The sequence below is a fragment of the Lissotriton helveticus genome, chromosome 8 (genome assembly GCF_964261635.1).
Source record: "Lissotriton helveticus chromosome 8, aLisHel1.1, whole genome shotgun sequence".
NCBI classification, from domain to species: Eukaryota; Metazoa; Chordata; class Amphibia; order Caudata; family Salamandridae; genus Lissotriton; species Lissotriton helveticus.
In genome coordinates this window covers 876,158,827-876,182,368 of record NC_136069.1, presented here as the reverse complement: position 1 = coordinate 876,182,368, position 23,542 = coordinate 876,158,827, and the positions used below count along the sequence as shown (strand labels likewise).

The 23,542-nt window shown below is 45.0% G+C and overlaps 1 protein-coding gene across 2 annotated transcripts in view; it reads left to right on the top strand.

Moving 5' to 3' along the window:
• Positions 1-23,542, top strand: part of EPHA3 (EPH receptor A3) — a 960,369-nt gene that overhangs the window by 640,969 nt on the left and 295,858 nt on the right. For both annotated transcript variants that reach the window (XM_078657673.1, XM_078657672.1), the window contains exon 10: positions 6,330-6,455. In XM_078657673.1, the coding sequence (XP_078513799.1) occupies positions 6,330-6,455 (126 nt within the window). The remainder of the gene's footprint in view (positions 1-6,329; positions 6,456-23,542) is intronic.

The following is a 23,542-nucleotide window of genomic DNA, read 5'->3' as shown; positions in this document are numbered from 1 at the left end:
GAGTACAAGGAGTGTTTTAATGGGGTTGTGATCACTATAACTAGAGAGGATCACATAACCGTATAGCAAAGATTCTGTAAGTTCGGAGGATATAAATGTATAATTAATAGTGGAGTTCTGGCCTCTCCCTTTAAAAGTATAGGGGATATTGGTCCCATTATATGCGGTGTCTATGATGTTAACTAAGACATGGGCAGCCAGCAGGAAGGTCAGCTCACGTCCCCTTGCATTAAGGTTATCGACAGCGACTGTGCCCTTCATGGAGTTAAAATGGGGGGGTTCTTGAAAAGGGGTCATAAAAAGGTACCGAACAGAGTCTAACATTAAAATCTCCCCCATACATAAGCCCACTAGTTGACCGCTGTCTACAACAATGTTTTGAAGGAAGGAGATATGCTCAGAAAAGGAGATAAAGTATAAAGTTACTATTGGGCACGCTTGTGAAATCATTGTTATAAAAATGTGTTAAATATAGTGTCCAGCCTCTTTTATATCTTATTGTTAGAAGGCTAGTGTTATCTACCTTTAAAGCCTATGCACATCCCCCTGCTTTAATGTTAACCCAGGTCGCCAAACCCCCTATTGCACGACCAGACTTTGATGGAGAGGCTGGGTTGTGAAAGCAAACAAAGCCATTTATGTGTACTTCTTTTATACGGACCAGGTCTCCTAAAACATCAGGATATCATACTGATTGATAAAAGAAAGCCACTCAGGGCATGTAGATTTAGAAAGTAATCCAGCTATATTCCAACTCATTTTTAAAAAAAATGTTATCTTTAGGGCTCACAGTTGCACAAGGTCCTGGTGTATTCTGGAGGTTGAATCTGAGACTGGAACAATGATGGCTGGGTCAAACTCATTTAGAGCGGTAGGTTTCAGTCAGTCCAATCCGTCCAGACCCTCCAATGCAGCAAATCTGTTTTTCAATGGAGGATGGGAAAGGGATAAGGGGGGCCTCGCCATCATGGGCTTGTAATGGCGAGAGCCTGGCTGTCTACCTGGTGACTTAATAGGTTGCGGGCGAATGCTGGTGTGCATAGGTTAATCACAATGCAGTCGCCTCCGATCATTTTTTTACATCGCCTGACCCAGCTCACCCTCCGAACCATTAATAAGTCATTGATATCAGTGGATTTAAGGCCTCTATGTTTAATTAACCAGTCTGCACTTTTATTTCTCAGGTCCTCCCAAGATTCTCTTTGCCTATCCCTTAGTGATGGTGCTCCTGCCAAGGCCACTTGCTGCCGATGGGATGTCAAAAATGTCTGTAGAGCCCTTAGTCACTTGAGGTGCTGTCACACATGTTGTGGTGTTGCTGCCTGTGGGGACAGTGTGTTTTGATCTACAGATGGTGCGATTTGAGTTAGTGAAAGGAAACTTCTCCTGGTGATTGATAGCGAGTGACCCGCTTTCACTTCCTGGATTTTGTCCACATAGTCCGTGTGATGAGGTAGATCCCCGATGGTTGGTTGAAACTGCATCACATTGGGCTGCGTTGGAGGGTCTCTGTGGTACTGTGTTACTGGATAAAGGTGGAGCTTGAGGTGTTGTGCTAAAGTGACAGTCATAACTTCTGGCGGCATAACTCGGTTGAGCTGGGCAGTTTGTAGAATCATATTTCCTCTCAAGTGGGACCAGTCTTTCCAGTAGTGGTTTGAATTTAGTGTCCAGGACAATACTGAGTCTGTCATGTCGGGTGTCGCAAAAAAAAGAGTCCGCTCAGGGAGTGACTAAGATAGCATTACTATTTATGTTACTGCTGGGTGGAAATTGTTGAGCTGATTGTTGTGAAGCTAATTGTGATGTAGAATGTAAAGAGTGTTAGACTTTGCCCAACGGAGTGAGTTGGGCCCATATTAGTAATTGGTTACTACCAAACGCTGTTCTAGGAGGCTGTTTCCTCTTGCTTCCTACTTGTTTATTGGTTGCCCTTTTCCTTTTCACTGCTGTTTTTGCATATGTGTTTTCCAGCAGTAGTACATCTAGTTGTGCATTTTTCTGACCAGATAACACAGGCCTGCTACCGGAACGTGTAATGGTGTTTGTGCTCTCATTAATGGGAGGTTGGGTAGGCAAAGTATTAGGCATTAATGATCCGCCCTTAACTGAGCCAACAGTAGTTACATTAGTACCGGCACCCCTGTGGCATTTTCAGAGGGCCAGAGCTGAAGAAATACCCAATAATCGAGTGACAAACACTGCTCTGTAAGTTCAATTTCATTGGTAACGATGCCCAGTACTCTCTCGAGCATAGAGTCAAGCAGCACCAAAGGGCATGTGAGGCCCCCCCCACTCCGCAGACCTCCATCAGGTATCTGCTTCGACATGGCAAAGGATGAATACAGTTTCCACCTGCTTCCAGACGTATCTGTAACTTCCGAAGGACGAATCAAGAGGTGGGGCCCGGCCCGGCCTTGGTCGGCTGCGGACAGGCGCAGACGGGCCTGCTCTGGGCCCGGTCTTTGCCCAAGCATGTGCCTGGGCATTTCTCACTCTTTGGGAGCCTTTCTGGGCTTAAAATCAGCACCTCCAGGTGTGATGCAGTCACGGGCGGCTTCCTGCAGCGAAGTTGACTTGGGCTTGTGGTCCGCCCCAACCTCAGCTGCAAACTAAGGCTCCTGCAATGCGGGAGCGCTGCTGGGCTTAAATTCAGCGCCACCTGGCGTGATGCATTCACGAGCGGCTACCTGCCACAAAGTCCACCCCCACCTCAGAAATGTTTCCAGGGCCAAAAAAGAAGGCTATAGACTAGGCATACTAAAGGTAACCAAGCATACTTCCCGCACAGTGGGGCAATGGTGCACATAGTGGGGAATCGCAATTGAGAGATGTCACATACGGTGGAGTTGCACACCCATTTCTTCACTGCTCAATTATTTTTTGTCATTAAATAAGATGATTGAGGGAAGGCAGACTATTCTGAAAGGACACCAGGTATATATCTTGTTTGCGGGGTGGTACTAAAGATGGTGGAGGTGGGTGGTAGGAGTTTTGTAATTTTTTGTTTTAATCATTTATAAACAAAGGGAGGGCTTCCCAAAGAGACATTAAGACAGGGTGTCACTGTTGTCTAGAAAGTCATTCGAGGTGACACATTTTCACTATTTTTCATGTTTGTCTGTTAACATGCTAATGCATATCACATATAATCATTGTTTACATATATTCAAGTATGAGTTTATGTTTAAGTTCACCATAATTCATGATTTAGCATTAATAGTAAGGGTGGGCGCAGTGTGCGTAGTGGGGCTATGTGGAGTGCCACGGAGTGGAAAACAAACTCCGCAAACTCCGCGTAGCCCCACTACGTGCCACTGCCTCCCTCCTGCCCTATTAACAATTACATTACAAGCTTTAAAACCAATTTAAAAGTAAGGAAAACGGCTTACCTTAGCTGTGGCATCCTGGGGCTCCCTTTTCCTCCTTCATTGCGACCTCTAAATCAAAACTGCACATGCGTGGGCCCGCGCGGGAGGGATGCAGGGCTGGCCAACTCCGCTCCACCGTGGAGTGTGCGACGTTTGCCTACTTCGCCTACTTCGCAGAGCGCAGAGTAGGCAAAACTCTGCACACTCCGCGGGCAGAGCGGAGCTTTCCGCCGACGGTTTAATAATAGTGTGATTAAGTTAGGTTAGCCAAGGTTACTGTAGGCCTTGTTTTGAAAGGCTCCATGTTAAATGAAATGTTGTGCATAATCTTTCCCTCATTTCAGAAGCCAGGTTTCATCAGTGTGCTCTTTAAAACTGTATTCTTATTGTTAAATTATGTGTGAAGGCCATTGAATGTGTCTTTCAGTGAGCTGAGCAATAATTCTTAACATATATAACAAGTGAGGATGGGGAGATTACCGTCCAGTATACACTCTTTTCAAACTAATCGAAGTCAAATCACAGTATAATGTTCAGAGGAGATTCAGCCCCAGAGAAATTTTTCCTAGGTGAATGCAGGTACCCGGAGGAGCATGTGCCTTTGAGAACAGTTGCCCTCACTCACCCGAAGGTGACCTGCTTCATCATTGGGCTGTGCACCTCGCCAGGCCGGCACTGCAACTTCAATAATTCTTAACAGTTATGGGTGAGATGGGCAGGTCCTTTGCACTATATCAACAAAGGCCACAAAGCTGAAATCTTCCATGTAGTGGGTCATGAGAAGAGGGCAGACACCAGGAGGTTTGTGAACACTTAGTTTTGATCGGTTTCTTCTCCGTGGGAACCTTAAGGAATGTCCATCATGTTGAATTTGGTGTTTTTAATTGTGCTTTACAGAGCTATGCAGTTAGACTTGATCCTGTCCACCTTCGAAGGTGGACTCCACCTGCCATTCTTGAGACCCCACACCTACAGTTAATTTCTCGAACAAGCATGTTGTTTCTTTGTCTTATTGGAACCTTCATTTGGTTCTGCCTTAGAGGCTATATCTACTGGCACCCGCTGGCTAAAAGTTCCCCAACTCCACTTATGTAACCTTAGCTTACCATTAGGAAGATTCCCTTCAGGGGAGCTGAATCTTTATCATTTGCCTGCCATAATCCATAAATAACTTGGCTTCCCATTTGCTGATCTGACTTGCTCGGATTATATGGATTTATGCTGAAACCAGATGATTATTGATTTTAAACTAATTTGATTGATTCGAGTTTGTAATTTGCTAATCTGCTAATAAACCTTCATGGTTTGCTAATCTAATACTCTGCCGTTATTGTGGACAAAATGTGATACATTGTAATTGAAATGCAGTTTAACTGGTAATGTAAAGCCTCAATTTGAGCCAAAGAGCCATCTGCTCGAATACAGCTGGAATTTGAAGTTTGCAAACACTGTCCTTTTGCTCTATCACTTGGATGGAAAACGGCTCCACTACTGACAGCTTAGGTTTACAGTTCTGTATGTCCAGGGGTTAACTTCGTCCTAAAATGTTTTATTTTTGCAGAGAAGGCAGTTGAGGTGTATGCAGATTAAATAATTTGACTAAAATCACCTGGGGCCAGATGTAGGTAAATCATATTTACCGACTCTTAAATACCGTATTTTACTGATTCGGTTTTTAAGAGTCGGTAAATACGAAGGGGGGAGATGTAGGTATTACAGAATCTGTTAATACCGAATCTTTAAGATTCGGTATTTACCGATTCTGTAAATACCGAATCGGTATTGCCCATTGATTCCTATGGGCCTTGAAGCCCATAGGAATCAATGGGCAATACCGATTCTGTAATTACAGAATCGGTAAATACCGATTTTAGCAAGGGTGAAGGGGGTGTCACTTTGACACCCTCTAGCACCCCAAAGACGGGCATGTGAGCCATGTGGCACACAGACATGCCCTAAGGGCATGTCTGTCTGTCACATGGCTAGGGTGTGCATGCACACATGTGCATGCACACCTGGATTCGGTATTTTACCACACAATTGGATTGTGTGGTAAAATACCGAATCTGTAAGGCCTGTGGCACTCTCAGGAGTGCCACCTACATTTGGATATACCGAATCGGTAAAAAATACCGATTCGGTATTTTACAGAATCGGTAAATTTACCGAACCGGTAAATTTACCGATTCTGTAAAAATATGCCCCTACATACCAATTCTTACTTACCGGTCGGTAACGGCCGAAAATACCGATTTTCGGCCGTTACCGACCGACCTACATCTGGCCCCTAGTTGGTCAGATGAAAGAAGTGGGATTTACAATTTGGATTTTGTAAGCCCCTAGGTGAGGAAATCTTTCTGTTTTTGAAGGTGGGCTCTCCTGAGATAGCAACATGTGTCGAAAGATTAATTTATTCTTAAGAATGCACTGCACTTTCTTTAATGTTAGCATATTAAATATAGTCTGGGACCTTGTTGTGCGCAGCTTGTAAGCACCGCCAAAATGCACGTTTTCAGTAATTGAACATTCAAACTATTCCTGATATTGTCTAAGAGTGCAAATGGATTTCTACCTTAAATAAAGCTTTCTTTACATCTGTATGAAAGCAATTACTCTTCAATTAATTTTGAGAAAGAAAAGCAGGCGAAGGCTTCTGCCTTTAGTTTTTTGTTTTTTATGGATTAAGTCAGGATGTGATCAAACAACTTATCTTATAAGTCTTACCATTTTATCTCCACGCCATTTCAATAAATCACATACTGGGCATCACTTTAATTATTGAATTGATTTTAACGGGCCTGATTAACATTGAAAAAGAATCAATCAATTCATATGTTTCCTCTCTGTGACATATGCAAATCTGTTGTTATTCTAATTTGTTCATCCTTTGCCTAGCGCATATTGTCAAACTCAGCATAGTGTTCTCATGGTTAAGTGATTTTTATTTGCCTTTCACAGTAAAGCTTTCTGGACTGAAAACATATATTGACCCACACACCTATGAGGATCCGAACCAGGCTGTGCATGAGTTTGCAAAGGAACTAGATTCTACTTCGGTGTCAATTGACAAAGTTGTCGGAGCAGGTAATTGCAAACCAAAGGGTTTTTGTGATTTATGAAGAGTTGATTGAATCATGTTTCATTGCCATTTGACAATAATATAGTTCTGGGGTGATTGAGATTACTTTTAATGGTGTGCTCTCTTTTTATTGATTCACTGTCTGGGCCCGCAATCAACACTGTGTAAGGTTGATACTGCTGTTCTTCTCTCAAAAAATATTATCAAATACTAACAGTATCAATGACAGCACCAATAATATCAATAACCATAACAACATAAAAATATCAACAAGATAACAACAAAAACAAGACTACTAGTCCTTCTATTACTTCTACTACTCACACTACTACTACTACTACTAATAATAATACATTGATATATTTTTCTTGTTTTTGAGCTGTGTATGTTATATTCAGTTTGGCTGACCTCACTCTGGAATTGATTCCTATTTTGCTGCTTCCTTATTGGCAGGCTCTAGCATGAGCATAATTCTGTTGTTATTTGACACTGCATCTCCTTATTTTTGTACAGGCCAAACTTTGCCATTTCTAGAAACATTTGAAGGTTTGTTTGCAAATTCTGCAGTTACTTACATGGTTGATCCTGCTCCACTCAGAACATACACTTCTAGGAAACATTTCTAAAGTAGAAGTCTTTGGGCAATGTGTTGCTCTTTTCTTAACATGTTTGAGATGTGTTTTATTCCATTACAACCCCAAAGTTTTTCAATGTGTACTAACAGTGAAGGTGGACGGCGATTGAGAAGTCTTGCATAAATTATACATATTTGTATCACAGTGACATTAAGTCAGCATCATGGACTAGTGTGCTAGTAACAGAGTCTCTATCTGGTAGCTATTGTCCACACACTTTCTTTTTTTCTCTCTCTTTGTTCAGCTAACATGTCTCCAAGTAGCTTGTGAGCTACCAGTAGCTCCCAAGCTACCTGTGAATATCTCTCCTCACTTCATCCCTGTTCACCCCAGCCTACTAACATAGAAGCTTTTGCTTGGTTGAATTATTATGTGTATACAAAACAATTAAAGACATGTTCTTAATATGAAAATGTGTTTATTTTCAATACTCATAAGATGATGCTTGGCAAAAAATAGTTGCTTTTTTAAAATGTTTTTAAAGCTATTTTTGAGTTGGGGAGGTTTAGTGCTCATATAGTTACCTGAGTGCCAGGGGGATTGCAGCTATGGCTTTTATGTGTTACCCATGTACAGTAATTTCAAATTCTCAAAGGAATTATTTAACATTAGTGCTGGAAACCCTGCCTCACAACAGAAACCAATGAATTATTAAATCTACAATAATAAAAGGAATAGAGATTTTGTAATCATGTTATCCGAAGACAAGCTGAAGAGTAGCCTAAGAGTACCCCGTCTGCGCCCGTCCGCGACAGGACGGGGCTAGGGGCTATGGGCTCTACTCAAATGGACCTGGATTCTTCCAGGAAACATGGTATCTGGTACTCAGCCCAAGCATTAAAAGATCTGCAGCCAGTACCTTTGGTAGGTTGTGCTCAGAGCTCCTGGCCATGCCCCGAAGGCCTTTTTTCATGCATTCACTGTCACTTTCAGGCATCTCTTACTATTCCTTCTATTGGCAGCAAAACAGGAGACATCGTAGTACGCAATGGCCTAAAAAGCTTTCTTCTAAATATCTGTTATCTACCCAAACATCATCTTGAATTCTGGGACTTGGTAAAAACAGTGAAACCAGACATTTGTTTCCTTACGGAAACCTGGTTGAAGCCACATACAGTTCCTGTTATCACGCTGGGGGTCCCCTTGGGATACAAGCTTCTCAAACTTGCCCGTCCAATTAAAACGTTAGGCGGTATTGCCTTGGTTTATAAAGAGGGTCTGAAGATCTCTTTACTTGAACAAAGAAGCTGTTCTATGATGGAAATGATGACTTTTAAGATCAGTTCCTCCTCGAAAACTCACTGGAAGGGAGCACTAGTTTATCGTCCTCCAGGGCCGAGTGCGAGCTTTTCACTTTACTTAATGGAATCACTGGCTCCACACTTTAAAGCTAAAGAAGATTTCATTCTTCTCGGAGATTTTAATATCCACGTAGACCTCCCCAATCATCCAGATACGTTGTCCCTGCTTTCCGATCTTTCATTGTTGGGGCTAGCAATACAGAACAGTGGCCCCACACATATAGGGGCACAGACTCTGGATTTAATTTTCTCTAACTGTCCCAAAATTAAATGGCGGTTAACGACCCAAGTGTGTTGGTCAGACCATTTTATGGTCGAATTCTCTCTTCTAGGCCATGACAAGCCAAATCTAAAACCCCTTCCTGCCGTTTTGCGAAGACAGTGGCACAAAGTGACATTGGACGAGCTACAGAGGGTATGGAAGGAACCCACCATCTTAGGGACAGATAACGTGGAGTCTGTTCAAACTAAGTTTAACATAGCCCTCTCAGAGGCGGTTGAACTGCTGGCTCCCTTGAAGTTATACAAACGGTACCCCACATCTAAACAAGAGGAGTGGTATACTGAAGAGCTCAGAGTGGAGAAAACAGGGGTGCAGAAAGCTCGAAAAAACCTGGAGAAAGTCCCACACGGAAGAAAGCAAGAAAATGTACTCAGATGCTTTGGCCACCTATCATAAAAACATTAAGTTGGCCAGGAAGAATTGTCTCATCTTACAGCTGGCTGAAGCAGGCAACTCCTCCAGAGAACTTTATAAGATCTTACAGTCCTGAGAGCCCTGATGACTTTTCCCAAACTCTGTGTGATGACATCTCCCTGTTTTTCGAGAACAAAATAGAGTTAATCTATGGAAAAATTACAAAGGCCGCGAAATTCAGGAGCAATGTCGCTAGCACCCCCCCCCCCAATGTCACCAACGCATAAAAGTGGCCCAATGACTGTGTTTCCAGAGGTCAGCCAGTCTGATGTCACCTCTCTGATTAGTCATATTAAAACTGGATCCCCTACGGATCTTTTGCCTGTGAAAATTGTTGCCTCTTTAGGTAATCTGCTTCTGCCTGGTATTCAAACCGTGATCAATCTCTCCCTTAAGGAAGGGCAAGTGCCCCGAGAATGGAAGAAAGCGGTAGTGAACCCTATTCGGAAGAACCCAGCCCTGCCATGGTCAGACCTTTCCAACCTCCGCCCCATTTCCCTTCTGCCATATTTAAGCAAGATGACCGAGAAGCATGTGAACACCCACCTGTCTAATTTCATCGAGGCAGCGGGGGGCCTTGACCACTCTCAATCTGGGTTCAGACCTAACTACAGCACCGAATCAGCCCTCCTTTCCATGACAGATAACATCAGGATTGCACAGGATAGTGGGGGCTCTATGATTCTGGTGCTGTTAGATCTGTCCGCTGCTTTTGACACGGTGTCACATGATATTCTTCTCGGTCGTCTGCAGAAGGTGGGGATAGGCGGTTTGGCTCTGTCCTGGCTTGAGAGTTTTCTCTCGGGCCGCTCACAAAGTGTCCAGTTGGGCTCCCATCACTCCATCTCTAGGGAGCTCACCAAGGGAGTCCCACAAGGCTCATGCCGAAGCCCTACACTTTTTAATGTGTATGTGGCCCCCCTGGCTGACATTGTGAGAGAATATGGGTTCACTCCAGTATCGTATGCTGACGATACTCAGCTTTTGTTCCCATTCCAGAACCTCACATCGGCAATCAAACATGCATTTGCCACAGGTATGAGAGCAGTGTCTGATTGGATGGCCTCCAATTGCTTACAATGTAATGTGGGCAAAACGGAGGTCATGCTCTTTCGGGAGGCCCCCCTCCTGTGGTCACCTGAATGGTGGCCACCGGACTTGGGACCAGCTCCCTGCCCTTAACAGATAGTGAAGAACCTAGGGGTTCGACTTGACCAGGCGTTGCTATTAAAGGAGCACGCAAATCAGGTAGCTGGTTCCTGCGTTCGGGTTATCGGACTCCTGAGGCGCGTGTTCCCGGTTCTGGCCGACAGCTACAGGAAAACGCTGGTTCAGACACTTGTGGTCAGTAGGCTAGATTACTGCAACCGGCTTTTTATATCTGCCAATGAAGAACAGCTTAGTAGATTGCAGGTAGCCCAGAACACGGCGGCCAGACTAGTTCTTAACGCTCCAGCCAGGTCTCCTTCACGCCCCCTTCTGGACAAACTTCACTGGCTGCCCATTCGTCAGCGGGTCAAATTCAAAGTCTGCTGCGTAATACATAAAAGCCTTTTTGGCTCAGGTCCCAAATATTTGGCAGAAAAATTTTATCTCTATAAGCCTGGCCGTCTCCTGCGCTCTAGCAACCAACTGTTGCTTCAGATCCCACATGTCAGGAGGGCAAAACAGGGTGGTCGAGCATTGTCATACAAGGGCCTCACCCTTTGGAATACTCTGCCCCTTACATTGAGGCAAAACACCAACCTCCAGGCTTTTAGGAAATCTTTAAAGACACACCTTTTTTTGACATCTTAAAATTTGCGCATCTCATGTTTTTGGTTTAGACACCCTGGAAGAACATAAGCGTGGGGATACCCCTCAGGGGGTCGAGTCTTGCGCTATATAAGCACATAAATAAATAAATAATTATTATGATTTTGTCCTATTGTCAGCCCCGTGTTGTCTAATATTGTTTGACCTCTTGTGGGCAGTATATATATTCCTTAAATAGGCAGGTGTTTTTCTTGAGTAGTAGTTCACACACTGAAGTGATCACTGCTGACAATATTGGATTGGTAGGGGTCACTATTACCTCACTAATATTAGTACCTCTCGATGATTTCCATTGAATATAAGTAACTCTTATTGTAGAAAGGGTTGGAGACCCGCAAGCTAAATTAGGTAAATGCCAAGGCATATTCAAAACTAAGTTTCTTGTACCAGGGTACAACTGAGGGAACTTTCCTGTACAGATTCACAGCCCGTGGTTGGGTATGTTGCTTGCTGAATTGTTTTCAGTCAAAATTAATTCATCAAAATACTGTTCAGAAATTATGCTTTTTTAAAGTGATATTAGTTCTACAGAAGATCGTTATTTTTGTTTAAATCCTTTACTGAACAAGGCTTTTGAAGCAATGTGTTGACAGTCCAATGTGCATGGTTGGTTATGACAGGCATCAATAGGCAGCGAATGCTTAGAACTATGCAATAAATGAGTTTCAGTCACATTGTTAGGAATTGCCTCGACCCTTCACAGTCCTCTTTCTCTTGCCATGCATAACGAAGCCCATGTGACACTAGGTGGGGTTAAAAGGCTGTTTCTCCCTGTCTCTGGTGCTCGTTATCTAGCATTGTAGTTCCTGTCCCTAGCTGAGAGTTGTTGTTTGGGAATATTGATTTGAATTCACGGGCTCGTGATATTCCCTATATTGTGTTCTTGGCTCTGCATTTTCCCTTTGGATATCCTGGTTCTGCCTTTGTGTGTGTGGGGTTTCATTTAGTAGCCTGTGTTTGTCTGTTTTGTCTTGTTCCGTTTTTTGTCTCTTTGTTTTTTGTGCAGTTCCAAATCCTTAGGCTTTATTGAGCCATTTTATCCCGGCTGGGATTTAGGAGTGGCTGGGGCTCCGGCGCTTCTGTCTTGGGGATCGGTGGTCCGGCGGGATCACCCGGTGGCATTTGGTGTTTTTGAGAGCTTGGACGCTGCCCCGCACTTCCGCGTCTTTTGTAGGCTCTCTGCATCGTTGTGCGGAGGCGGAGTGCCGGTTTGGGCGCTTCCGCGTTTGAAGCGACGCATACTATAGATCGAAGTGCTCTGCCTTTCAGTCCCTGTGTTCGTTTGTTTTGGACCCCCGTTTGGTTGTTTTGGACCCTCGTTTGGCCATAAGGAAAGAAGAATCTTATTGCCTTGGCGATTGGAGGTTTTTTTAGTCGTTTTCACGACTTTTTCCTCCTCTTTTCCCCCACTCCCCCCTTGGCCTCTGTGGGTTTCAGTTACCTGAAGCAATCCCCTGCTGCTTCGCTCTGTCTTTCCTTGGTTCCCTTACCCCCCCCATTATCTGCCTGCCGGACTCAGCATCTACTCCTGGACGGAGCACTCCACCCGGCGATTATTACAGCTTCTGTGGGTAAGGAGGAGTGAGCACGGGGAGGTGTGTGTGGGAGGCATGAGAAGAGAAAGAGGGCTTGTATATTGGGGATATTGATACTGTGTTGTTTTTCTTGTGTGGCAGACGGCGATTTGGCCATCCTCCTGTAATAGAGCACGTGGAGTTACATGGTCCTGGCAGAAGGACTCTTTCCCTTGGAGAAGAAGACCTGGGATCCCTTGTTTGTCCTTCCCTTATTCCCGCCCCCTGTCCCTAGCCAGTTCGTTGGTTCATGGTATTATTTACGGTGTGATCCACGGAGTGGTGGGTTCAGGGGAACGGGGTTGTCTTCGCTGTCTTCGCTCCTGCAGTGTATGGGCATAGGTGGGCAGGAGCCAACAGAATAACGAGCCCACGTAATAATTGCACTGCCTGAGCGACGATGGATGAGGATGTGGGTGCTACGGCGGGTACATCTCCCACTTTACAGGATGTCATGGGCGCTTTGACTGCACTTCAAAGTCAGATCCATGACTTACGACAGGAAAATGTGGCCATGAAGCAGGAGGTTGGGGCACTACTTAGTAGAGAAAGGGTGCAGCTTAGGACACCTCAGACCCCGGTACTACAACCAGCCACATTTCAATATACAGGTGGGCCAGGGCAGGGAGCTAGTGGGGGGGTACCAGTATCAGTTACTGTGAATACACCTGTACCTGTACCATTGGCGCCACCAGAGAGGTTTGCAGGGGATAGCGCCAAGTTTGGCACTTTTATGAACCAATGCCAACTGCACTTCATGTGCAAACCGACTGCTTTTCCCAATGACTCAGCCAAGGTGGCGTTCACAATATCATACCTGGCTGGCACAGCGGCACAGTGGGCTATACCCCTAGTAGATAGGGATGATCCGGTGTTGACTAACTATCCGGCATTCAAAGAACTGATGCGCGGGTTGTTCGCGAAACATGCCTTTATGCAGGCAAGTGACGCAGAACTCCTGAAACTAAGACAGGGACGTCAGGACCTCCTGACATATATTTCCACCTTTAATCGGTTGGTGTCGGAGACACACTGGCCCGAGGATAAGAGAACATCTTTGTTCTATCAGGGATTATCCGAAGACCTTAAGGACATAGTCTCACAGGTAGTGGACCCCCCACTTGATTGTGCCGCCTTTATCGATCTGGTGGTTAAGTTGAACCATCGCTTGGCGGAGAGACGGGGGGAGAAGAGCCGTTACCAGGTGTCTCGGGGAGGGTTTGTGAAGCCTGACCATAAGCCCCTGGGAGCTGGTGAGACAAAGGGTCTCTCTGAACCAATGGAGATAGGTGGAGTAAGGGGGCCTTTGTCCGATGAAGAGAAGAAACGAAGACGTGAGATGGGTCTGTGTCTGTATTGTGGCCAGGGTGGGCACTTTGCAAGGGAATGTCCCGTGAAACCCTCTGGATCCTCCTATGGGAAGAAGGTGGCCTGTTTGTACCATGAACGGAAGGAGCGACAGTACGAGGTGCTTGGGGTAGTAGACAGGGCTCCTAGACATTTCATCATTAATGCGCATTTGGTACTAGGAGGAGAGAGTAGAGTGCCAGTGTCGGTATTGTTGGATTCGGGGGCTACGGGGAATTTCCTTGATATCACTTTGGCTGACAAATTGAAGGTTCCCTGTTGCGTAAAAGACCAACCCGAACCCGTGCGGGCGATTGATGGCACAGAATTAACATCTGGTTCAATTACAAAGAGGACTATGCCTCTGTGCCTGGTATGTGAGAACGGACACACCGAGATGGTGTGTTTTGATCTCATTGATGCTCCCTCATTTGGGATGGTTTTAGGTGTGCCATGGTTGCAAGAACACAACCCCAGGATAGATTGGGCACAAAGGCTGGTGTCTCTTGATTCCTTGTATTGCATAAAACATTGCTACGGAGATGCAGGGGAAAAGGAGTTGTCATTATCTTGTGCTACCACTGACATGGATGCAATACCTTTGCAATACCAGGAGTATAGGGAGGTGTTTGATGTGGAAAAGGCGCAGGGTTTACCACCACATAGGTCATTCGATTGTAAGATCGATCTTATTCCTGGGGCGCCCCTTCCTTGTAGTAGAGTGTATGCTCTCTCCGAACCGGAGGAGTTGCACCTGAAGGTGTATCTCGACGAGATGTTGCGTCTGGGGTTTATCCGTCCATCATGTTCGCCCGTTTCTTCGGCTATCTTTTTTATTCCGAAGAAGGAAGGTACTCTGCGGGCGTGTGTGGACTATCGCACATTAAACAAAGCCACCATCAAGAACAAGTACCCTCTTCCACTCATCCCCGTGTTGTTAGATCAGCTTCGCAGCGCAAAGGTATTTACCAAGTTGGACTTGCGGGGCGCCTATCACTTGGTGCGTGTGAGAAACGGGGATGAGTGGAAGACGGCTTTTAAAACGAAGCATGGACTTTATGAGTACTGTGTAATGCCGTTCGGGCTGTGTAATGCCCCGGCGGCATTCCAGTACTTCATAAACGAGGTGCTTCGGGAGTTCTTGGATCGGAGTGTGATAGTCTACTTGGATGACATCTTGATTTTCTCTGAGACAGGGGTTGAGCACCAACAGCATGTGATCCAGGTTCTACGCAAGTTGCGGGAGCATAACCTATATGCAAAACTGGCGAAATGCCAATTCAGCACTACGCAGGTGGAGTTTCTTGGGTTTGTGGTGTCTGCCGGAGGGGTTCGGATGGATCCAAGAAAGATCGAGGCCATACTCACCTGGCCAGTTCCAACGTCTGTAAAACACATACAGGTGTTATTGGGATTCGCCAATTTTTATAGGCGTTTTATCTCTCATTTTTCGGACATCGTGGCTCCCCTGACTCAGCTTTTGCGAAAGGGTGTACCCTTTGAGTGGTCCATAGAGGCGCAGGGGGCTTTCCAGCGGCTGTTGGGCGCGTTTACATCGGCACCTGTGTTGATCCATCCTGACCCGGCTCTACCATTTTTTGTGGAGACAGACGCATCGTTGTGTGCAGTTGGGGGAGTATTGTCCCAGAGAGAGGTTGAGACTGGGTGTATGCATCCTATTGCTTTTTTCTCCAAGACCCTGCTGCCTGCGGAGCGTAACTACACAGTGGCAGAAAGGGAGCTATTGGCGGTTAAGTTGTCCTTTGAGGAATGGAGGCATTATCTGTGGGGGGCGAGGCATACCGTTACTATTTATACGGACCATAAAAATCTGGAGTTCTTCCGTTCAGCACGAGCCTTGACACCACGCCAAATGCGGTGGGTTCTCTTTTTTAATGAGTTCGATTTCATTATTACATATCGGCCGGCAGCACAGCAGGTTAAGTCTGATGCCTTATCACGTATCCATGTAGACCCCAGTGAACAGGGTAAGGAGAAGGAGAGTAGGCCTATGATATCTGAAGACAGGATTGTCGGGGTGGTGGATGGGGAAGCGTTCACTGCGTCGGTAAAGAACCAGTTGCGCAGGATGGATCTTACGCCTTGGGTATCTTTGCCCCAGGCATCGTTCCAGGATGACTTATTGTATTATGAGGATCGGTTGTTTGTCCCCCCTTCATTGCGAGATCAGGTCATGGAATGGTGCCATTCTTCTGCCTTGGTGGCGCATCCTGGGATCCCAAAGACAAAGGAGATGTGTGCTAGGTGGTTCTGGTGGGAATCATTGGCTAAGGATGTTCAGGGGTATGTCAAGGCTTGTCCGGTATGTGCTATCAGTAAGCCCTTACATGGTAAACCATCGGGTCTGCTGAAACCTCTGGAAGTCCCTCCTTCACCTTGGCACACTATTAGCATGGATTTTGTGACTGAGCTTCCTTCTGTTTCTGGGTTCACTGCTATATTGGTCGTGGTTGACTTGTTTACCAAGATGGCCCATTTTATTCCTCTCCCGAAGATTCCTACCGCCAGAGAGATGGCTTTGGTTTTTATGTCTTCCATAGTGCGAATACATGGGTTGCCTTCTGCAGTTGTGACAGATAGGGGGGCGCAGTTCGTTTCCCATTTTTGGCGGGAATTGTGTGCAGTGTTGCGGGTGGACGTCAGATTGTCCACTGCATATCATCCACAGTCTGACGGCCAGACCGAGCGCACAAACCAGACTATGGAACAGTACCTTAGGTGTCTGACGTCATCACTGGCATGTGATTGGGTTATGGCTCTTCCCATCGCCGAGTTTGCGTACAACAACAGTCAGCACTCGGCCTTGGGCATGACACCTTTTTTTTGTTCATTTGGTTACCACCCTAGGGCATTGGCTATTCAACCTACTGGGCATGTGCCAGCCATAGATGATGTATGTGGTCGATTGGGCAAGATATGGGATATTGCCCGGGAGCAGTTGTTGACAGCTAAGGCTACTATGAAGTTGCATGCGGACAAGCATCGTGTCCCTGCGCCTGTGTACCAGATTGGAGACCAGGTATGGTTGGCTACGAAAAATCTGAGGCTTGAGGGTTCTCGTAAATTACAACCTAGATATGCGGGACCGTTCCCAATAGTACAGATCATCAATCCTGTGGCCATGAAATTAGAACTGCCCAGTGACTATAGGGTTCATCCCGTATTTCATACGTCCCTATTAAAGCCTTATGTACCTTCCTCACAGGTCTTGCCACCTCCTCCCCCTATTCTTGTGGATGGACAGAAGGAGTATGAGGTCCGGGCTATCCTGGATTCAGAAAGACGCAAGGGACGCCTGTTCTATCTGATAGACTGGAAAGGGTATGCCCCTGAGGATCGGACTTGGGAGCCGGCTGGGGGAGTACACTCCCCTCGTCTTGTTCGTATGTTCCATCGTCAACATCCTTCCAAGCCCTGCCCTGTGGGGAGGATCGTTGGGAGGGGGTACTGTTAGGAATTGCCTCGACCCTTCACAGTCCTCTTTCTCTTGCCATGCATAACGAAGCCCATGTGACACTAGGTGGGGTTAAAAGGCTGTTTCTCCCTGTCTCTGGTGCTCGTTATCTAGCATTGTAGTTCCTGTCCCTAGCTGAGAGTTGTTGTTTGGGAATATTGATTTGAATTCACGGGCTCGTGATATTCCCTATATTGTGTTCTTGGCTCTGCATTTTCCCTTTGGATATCCTGGTTCTGCCTTTGTGTGTGTGGGGTTTCATTTAGTAGCCTGTGTTTGTCTGTTTTGTCTTGTTCCGTTTTTTGTCTCTTTGTTTTTTGTGCAGTTCCAAATCCTTAGGCTTTATTGAGCCATTTTATCCCGGCTGGGATTTAGGAGTGGCTGGGGCTCCGGCGCTTCTGTCTTGGGGATCGGTGGTCCGGCGGGATCACCCGGTGGCATTTGGTGTTTTTGAGAGCTTGGACGCTGCCCCGCACTTCCGCGTCTTTTGTAGGCTCTCCGCATCGTTGTGCGGAGGCGGAGTGCCGGTTTGGGCGCTTCCGCGTTTGAAGCGACGCATACTATAGATCGAAGTGCTCTGCCTTTCAGTCCCTGTGTTCGTTTGTTTTGGACCCCCGTTTGGTTGTTTTGGACCCTCGTTTGGCCATAAGGAAAGAAGAATCTTATTGCCTTGGCGATTGGAGGTTTTTTTAGTCGTTTTCACGACTTTTTCCTCCTCTTTTCCCCCACTCCCCCCTTGGCCTCTGTGGGTTTCAGTTACCTGAAGCAATCCCCTGCTGCTTCGCTCTGTCTTTCCTTGGTTCCCTTACCCCCCCATTATCTGCCTGCCGGACTCAGCATCTACTCCTGGACGGAGCACTCCACCCGGCGATTATTACAGCTTCTGTGGGTAAGGAGGAGTGAGCACGGGGAGGTGTGTGTGGGAGGCATGAGAAGAGAAAGAGGGCTTGTATATTGGGGATATTGATACTGTGTTGTTTTTCTTGTGTGGCAGACGGCGATTTGGCCATCCTCCTGTAATAGAGCACGTGGAGTTACATGGTCCTGGCAGAAGGACTCTTTCCCTTGGAGAAGAAGACCTGGGATCCCTTGTTTGTCCTTCCCTTATTCCCGCCCCCTGTCCCTAGCCAGTTCGTTGGTTCATGGTATTATTTACGGTGTGATCCACGGAGTGGTGGGTTCAGGGGAACGGGGTTGTCTTCGCTGTCTTCGCTCCTGCAGTGTATGGGCATAGGTGGGCAGGAGCCAACACACATGGTGAAACTGGAAGAGTGGGAAGATTTTATGGTGTCAGTGATGTATAGTGACTTTGAAACTAAATGGCTGACAATTTTTCTTTTCTCTGAACACTAAAGGAACATGAAACTCTCAATTTCAGTACAAACAACCCAGTAGAAAATACTTTGTGACCTACGGTTAGTAATCAAGGTATTTGGGGAAATTAGGGGAAGCTTGTAGGAAAACAATTTAACAGACTTGAACATTCCTGATTCAGATCATCAGGAAAGCAGCAGATAGTGGTGAGTATTAAAGCTGATTGGCAGGTTGTTAGGTCAACTTCCAGTATAGGGAGGCACATTATTGAGCCAGTTGCAATAAACTTTCCAAAAACATTTAGGATTCATTTTTCACAGCACATTGTCAAGCAATTGTTAACAAAATATATAGAATGGGCTTTAGGTCGACCCTTTTTAATCAGTGCCCTTCTACGGCCAACATCTTTCAGCCATTTGCTACAGACTTTGTCAATCAAGTCTTGCCTCAGACTCTTTCTGATCCAGTGGCAGCTCGCAGAGGGAGTGCTGCGAGCGATGGGGCGGGGCAGGGGCGGAGAAGGATCAGGGTGGGGATAGTCGGACATACGACGGCAAGGAGTAAAGTAAGTAAATAAATAAATAAAATTATTTACCTTATTCTCGTAGTATTGATGAGTTGGCAATGCAGCGATCGCAAGGTAAATAGTTTTACGATGGCAACTGTACTCCTTACCGTCATATATCCGACTACACTACCCCCACATCCTGCCCCTCCCTTGCCCCAGCCTGCCCCACCGCTTCGCAGCACTCCATGCAGGCATCTTTATGACCCAGTTTGTGTCGTATTTTCACCATGCAGTACGCTACATGCGCAATGCAAACCTTAAGTGAGATTAATGAAGCCACGCAAGGCCACTTTGCGTGGCGCTATGCCGCTCCATAAATCTTGAGTAAAGCAACACAGCGCAAATCACTGCGTTGCCTACTCTGCCCTGGGGAGGCACGCCATGGGTATTGCGTGGGTATTCTATGGATTTTGACACATTCCCAGATTTACCTGAATTGGTAAACCTAGGAATGTCTTCCCAGGAGTGGTGTAACAAGGACAAATATCTATATTTCTAGTCATTACCTGCTCTTTCCATGTGTGCTGAATTCTGTAGCACACATAGAAAGGGGAATAAGCCTATCAGGATTGTTTTTGTGCAGTAAGGTGCCCCTTCCTGCACAAAAACTATCCTGAATGCAACAAAGGCACCCTTGCTTGGTGCAAGGGTGCCTGCGTTGGCGCTAGGCTGTCAAAAGGGCGCCAGCGCAGTGGAAAAGGCAGCAGTGTGCCGCATTGACTTAAATAATGCGCATTCCTGCCCTTTCTTTCCCTGTCATGCAGTGCAGCGCAGCAAGGTGACGCTGCGCTGCACCACGTGACAATTTTGGAAATCTATCCCATAGTGTATATTTGCGCCCACACACATTGGCTTAGGGTTACATGTCAGTCAACAAGAGGCTGCTATTCAGTGATGAAACGCTGGCTGAAAGCTCCAATAACATTTAAATGAAGACAACTATATACCACTTTTGTATCATAGATAAGCAGACAGATAGATAAATGATAGCTAGATAAACAGACAGACAGACAGACAGACAGACAGACAGACAGACAGACAGATAGACAGATAGACGGATAGATAGATAGATAGATAGATAGATAGATAGATAGATAGATAGATAGATAGATAGATAGATAGATAGATAGATAGATAGATAGATAGATAGATAGATAGATAGATAGATAGATAGATAGATAGATAGATAGATATAGAGATATTTAATGTTTTATTTTGTATGAATGGTAGGGCGGCTGACAAAGGCTGGATTACAGAAGAAAGCTAAAGCAAAGAATAGACAAGTGAAATAAAGGTTCGGAAACGCACTGGCATGCAGACACAAGATAGTCGTGCACTGTAATTCTAGCGGATACTTAAAGGATGCTTCCGTGCTCCTAAACACGGTTTCATTCTTACTGCTGCTTTTCTGACTGACACAACGCTGATACAGTGAAACAAGCTGCAAGGAGTCGGTTTTCATCAAAGCCGCTAGAGTGCATTTTTCTTTTGTGGTTGTTCCACCAGGGTGCGCTGCTCCCCGTAACCTTTGTGAAACCAGCAGCACAACAGCGCTCAATCCTGGCTCGCTCTCTACGCATCCGCTACAACCCCGAATGAAAGAACCGCGACAGAGTTGAGATGGCTGCGTGGGTTTAGCGATACAGAGAAATGGATGCATTCTGGTATATGAGGTGCCACGGGAAGACAATGGCATCAGAATCTTGCTTGCAACCTATCAGCCTAAATAAAAAAGAAAACTGCAGGGAAATCCGAAAGTGAGCCTTTTGATTAAAAAAAAAAAAAACACTGTTAAAGCTGACGACCAGAGTGATTATTGCACTGAAGTAGAAATCTGACATCGGGAGGGAAAACACGAGTGAAACAGGTGCCTCTGTAAATAAGGAAAATGTGTTTGAACTTTATATTTTTAAGTGATCCGTTCTCTGGCTGCAGAGGACCCTGGCTTCTGGTGGTTCTGAGGCAAACTGTAAGCGGTTTGCATTTTCCACTAGATAGTTCCTGGTCTGCATTACATTTAAATAGAAAGCTATTAAAAACGTCTGCATTAAATCTGCGAGTTGATTCAGTGAGGCTAGATCCTGTGTCTAACAATTAGTATGACCTGCAGGTCACAAGTTCAAATTTTGGCAAGGTCAACTAATGCATTCATCCTTCTACTGTGGTACAATAAATGTCAATATATTTGTATGTTAATTAATATTGTAAAATTATTTTATATTTATTTTAAATGTACAACAAAATAAAAAATAGTAAAGTACTATTAACTTTATTTTTCATAAAATATTTAATTAATTTAAATATATTGTATATTAAACAATGATTTTCTGAAGTTTAATTTAAAAAAAAATCAACCTGAAGTAAAAACTTTTATATGTAGAAATAATTATTAAAAAGAGATGTACAGAAGTAATTACAATTAATGTAATTATTTTTGACTATAAGTTCATGTTGCATTAATTTTTAGATTTAAAAAGGTTAGTAAAATATTTTAAAATAAAATAATAAATATGTTTTCTTTTGGCATATTTTTAATATTAAATCAAATCTGTGTATATTTGTGAATAGTTTAAATAATGTAATTTAGCTGAATATTAGTTCGTATGGGGTCCCTACCTCCATACTTTTCTGTAGGAGAGTGTTGCACTACCAGTGATTGGCCATATGTGGTATTATACTTACTCCAGCTCTGAGCAGAAGTACATCACTACTGTTTCAGGTCCTTTTTGGCTGTAGTAACTTTAGAAATTCAGTTTGTAAATAGCTTACTCTTTTGTGGGTGAATGCACATCCATCCCTAAACCCCTCTCTAAGCCTTCCTTAAACCCTTCTTACTCTTCCCTAAATCCCATCTATTTTGCAGGCCTGGACAGTAAACTCCACTTCGCTTGCAGAGTTTGCAGGATTTTTTTGCCACTCCATGCAGAGTGCGGAGTTCCGAAAAACTCCACTTAGCAGCGCATAGTTTTTCCTCTGTCACAGTTCCCCAAAGTTAAATTGACAAGTGAGTGAGGAAAATCTAACGCTAGACGACCTCCTGGTGAGATTTCTCAATGATCGCGGTTGCGGCAGGTCGCTACTGCTTTTGTTGAGAAACCTGACGCTCTCGTTGAGAAAGCTGCTGCTAGAGTAGAACATCTACTTGAACTCCAAAAAGAAGCTGTGCTGGGCGTTGTGCCATTTGCGCAGATTTTACACCTCACTCCACCGCTTGCGGAACTCCCCGGAGCGCAGCTGAGTTTTTTGTCACTTCAAAGAGTTCTGCATAGCAGAACTCCACAAACTCCACCCAGACCTACTATTGTGTAGTAAGTATGTCCCAGTTTTCTGTCTCTCCCACTTTTACTACTAACTCGTAAAGTTACATGCATGAGGATCTCTCCATAGAGAAGATAGGAGAGAGGGACTTGGCCATTTACAATGATATATTTGTGAATATCATTTTATATTACTTTAGTAGTCATACTGTAGTACTTCTGAACATACTAAATAATGGACTTTGTTAACAGGGCCCTAAATGTTCTGCGGCTATTTTGCAAATTGTCTCCCAAGAAGAAAACGATGTGTGGAAGGAGCTTGTGAGACTTTAAAGAAACATTTCCATACATGCATCAATTCAGGGAGGAAGTTTGATCGCATAAAACAACACAAAACATGAAAGAACTATTTATGAATTAAATAGCTGCAACTTGTTAGGCACTCTCAGCCAATCAAGCATGCTCCAGGAGACAGAACGAGCAGCCAATGTATTTACAGCCACGGGTAGACTATAACATTTGCTGGTTACACTTAAGGTATAACCACAATTCACAAACAACATTATGTTTTTAATATGCAACTGATGGTTGTGTAACACTTGTCACAACATTAACAGTTGCTTGAAGGCACTTTGGACTGCCAGTAGAAGCAAATCATTAACAAATAGGTAAAGACAGTGCTGGACTCTAGTGATTTTGGCTACTGTATGAATCCCACAAATGTGTATTTTTAGCAACAGTAACATTGACCTAGAGGCAATGGCTGCTGGCATGGCTCGCCGGTTGCAGGGCAGGTGTGGGTGGGTGAGACGGGGGCAAGCGGGGAGGTGCTCAATGTAAAAAAATATATAGATATAAACTCTTACTTTGCCTCCGGGTCCTGCGTCTCTCTTCTGCTCCCCTCGTCGGTCTTGAGGAACAGGAAGCACAGCCAGGATCTCCTGACCAATCACAATGCTGCAATGCACCATTGTGATTGGTAAGCACCCAGTCTCCCCTGACCAATCTCTTCAATGCAGCGTTGTGATTGGTCTGAGAGTCCTAGTTCAATGCTCAGCCAGGGATTGGGGGCCTGGGCATGTTCTCCACGCAGGCTGTAATGCAGCCTG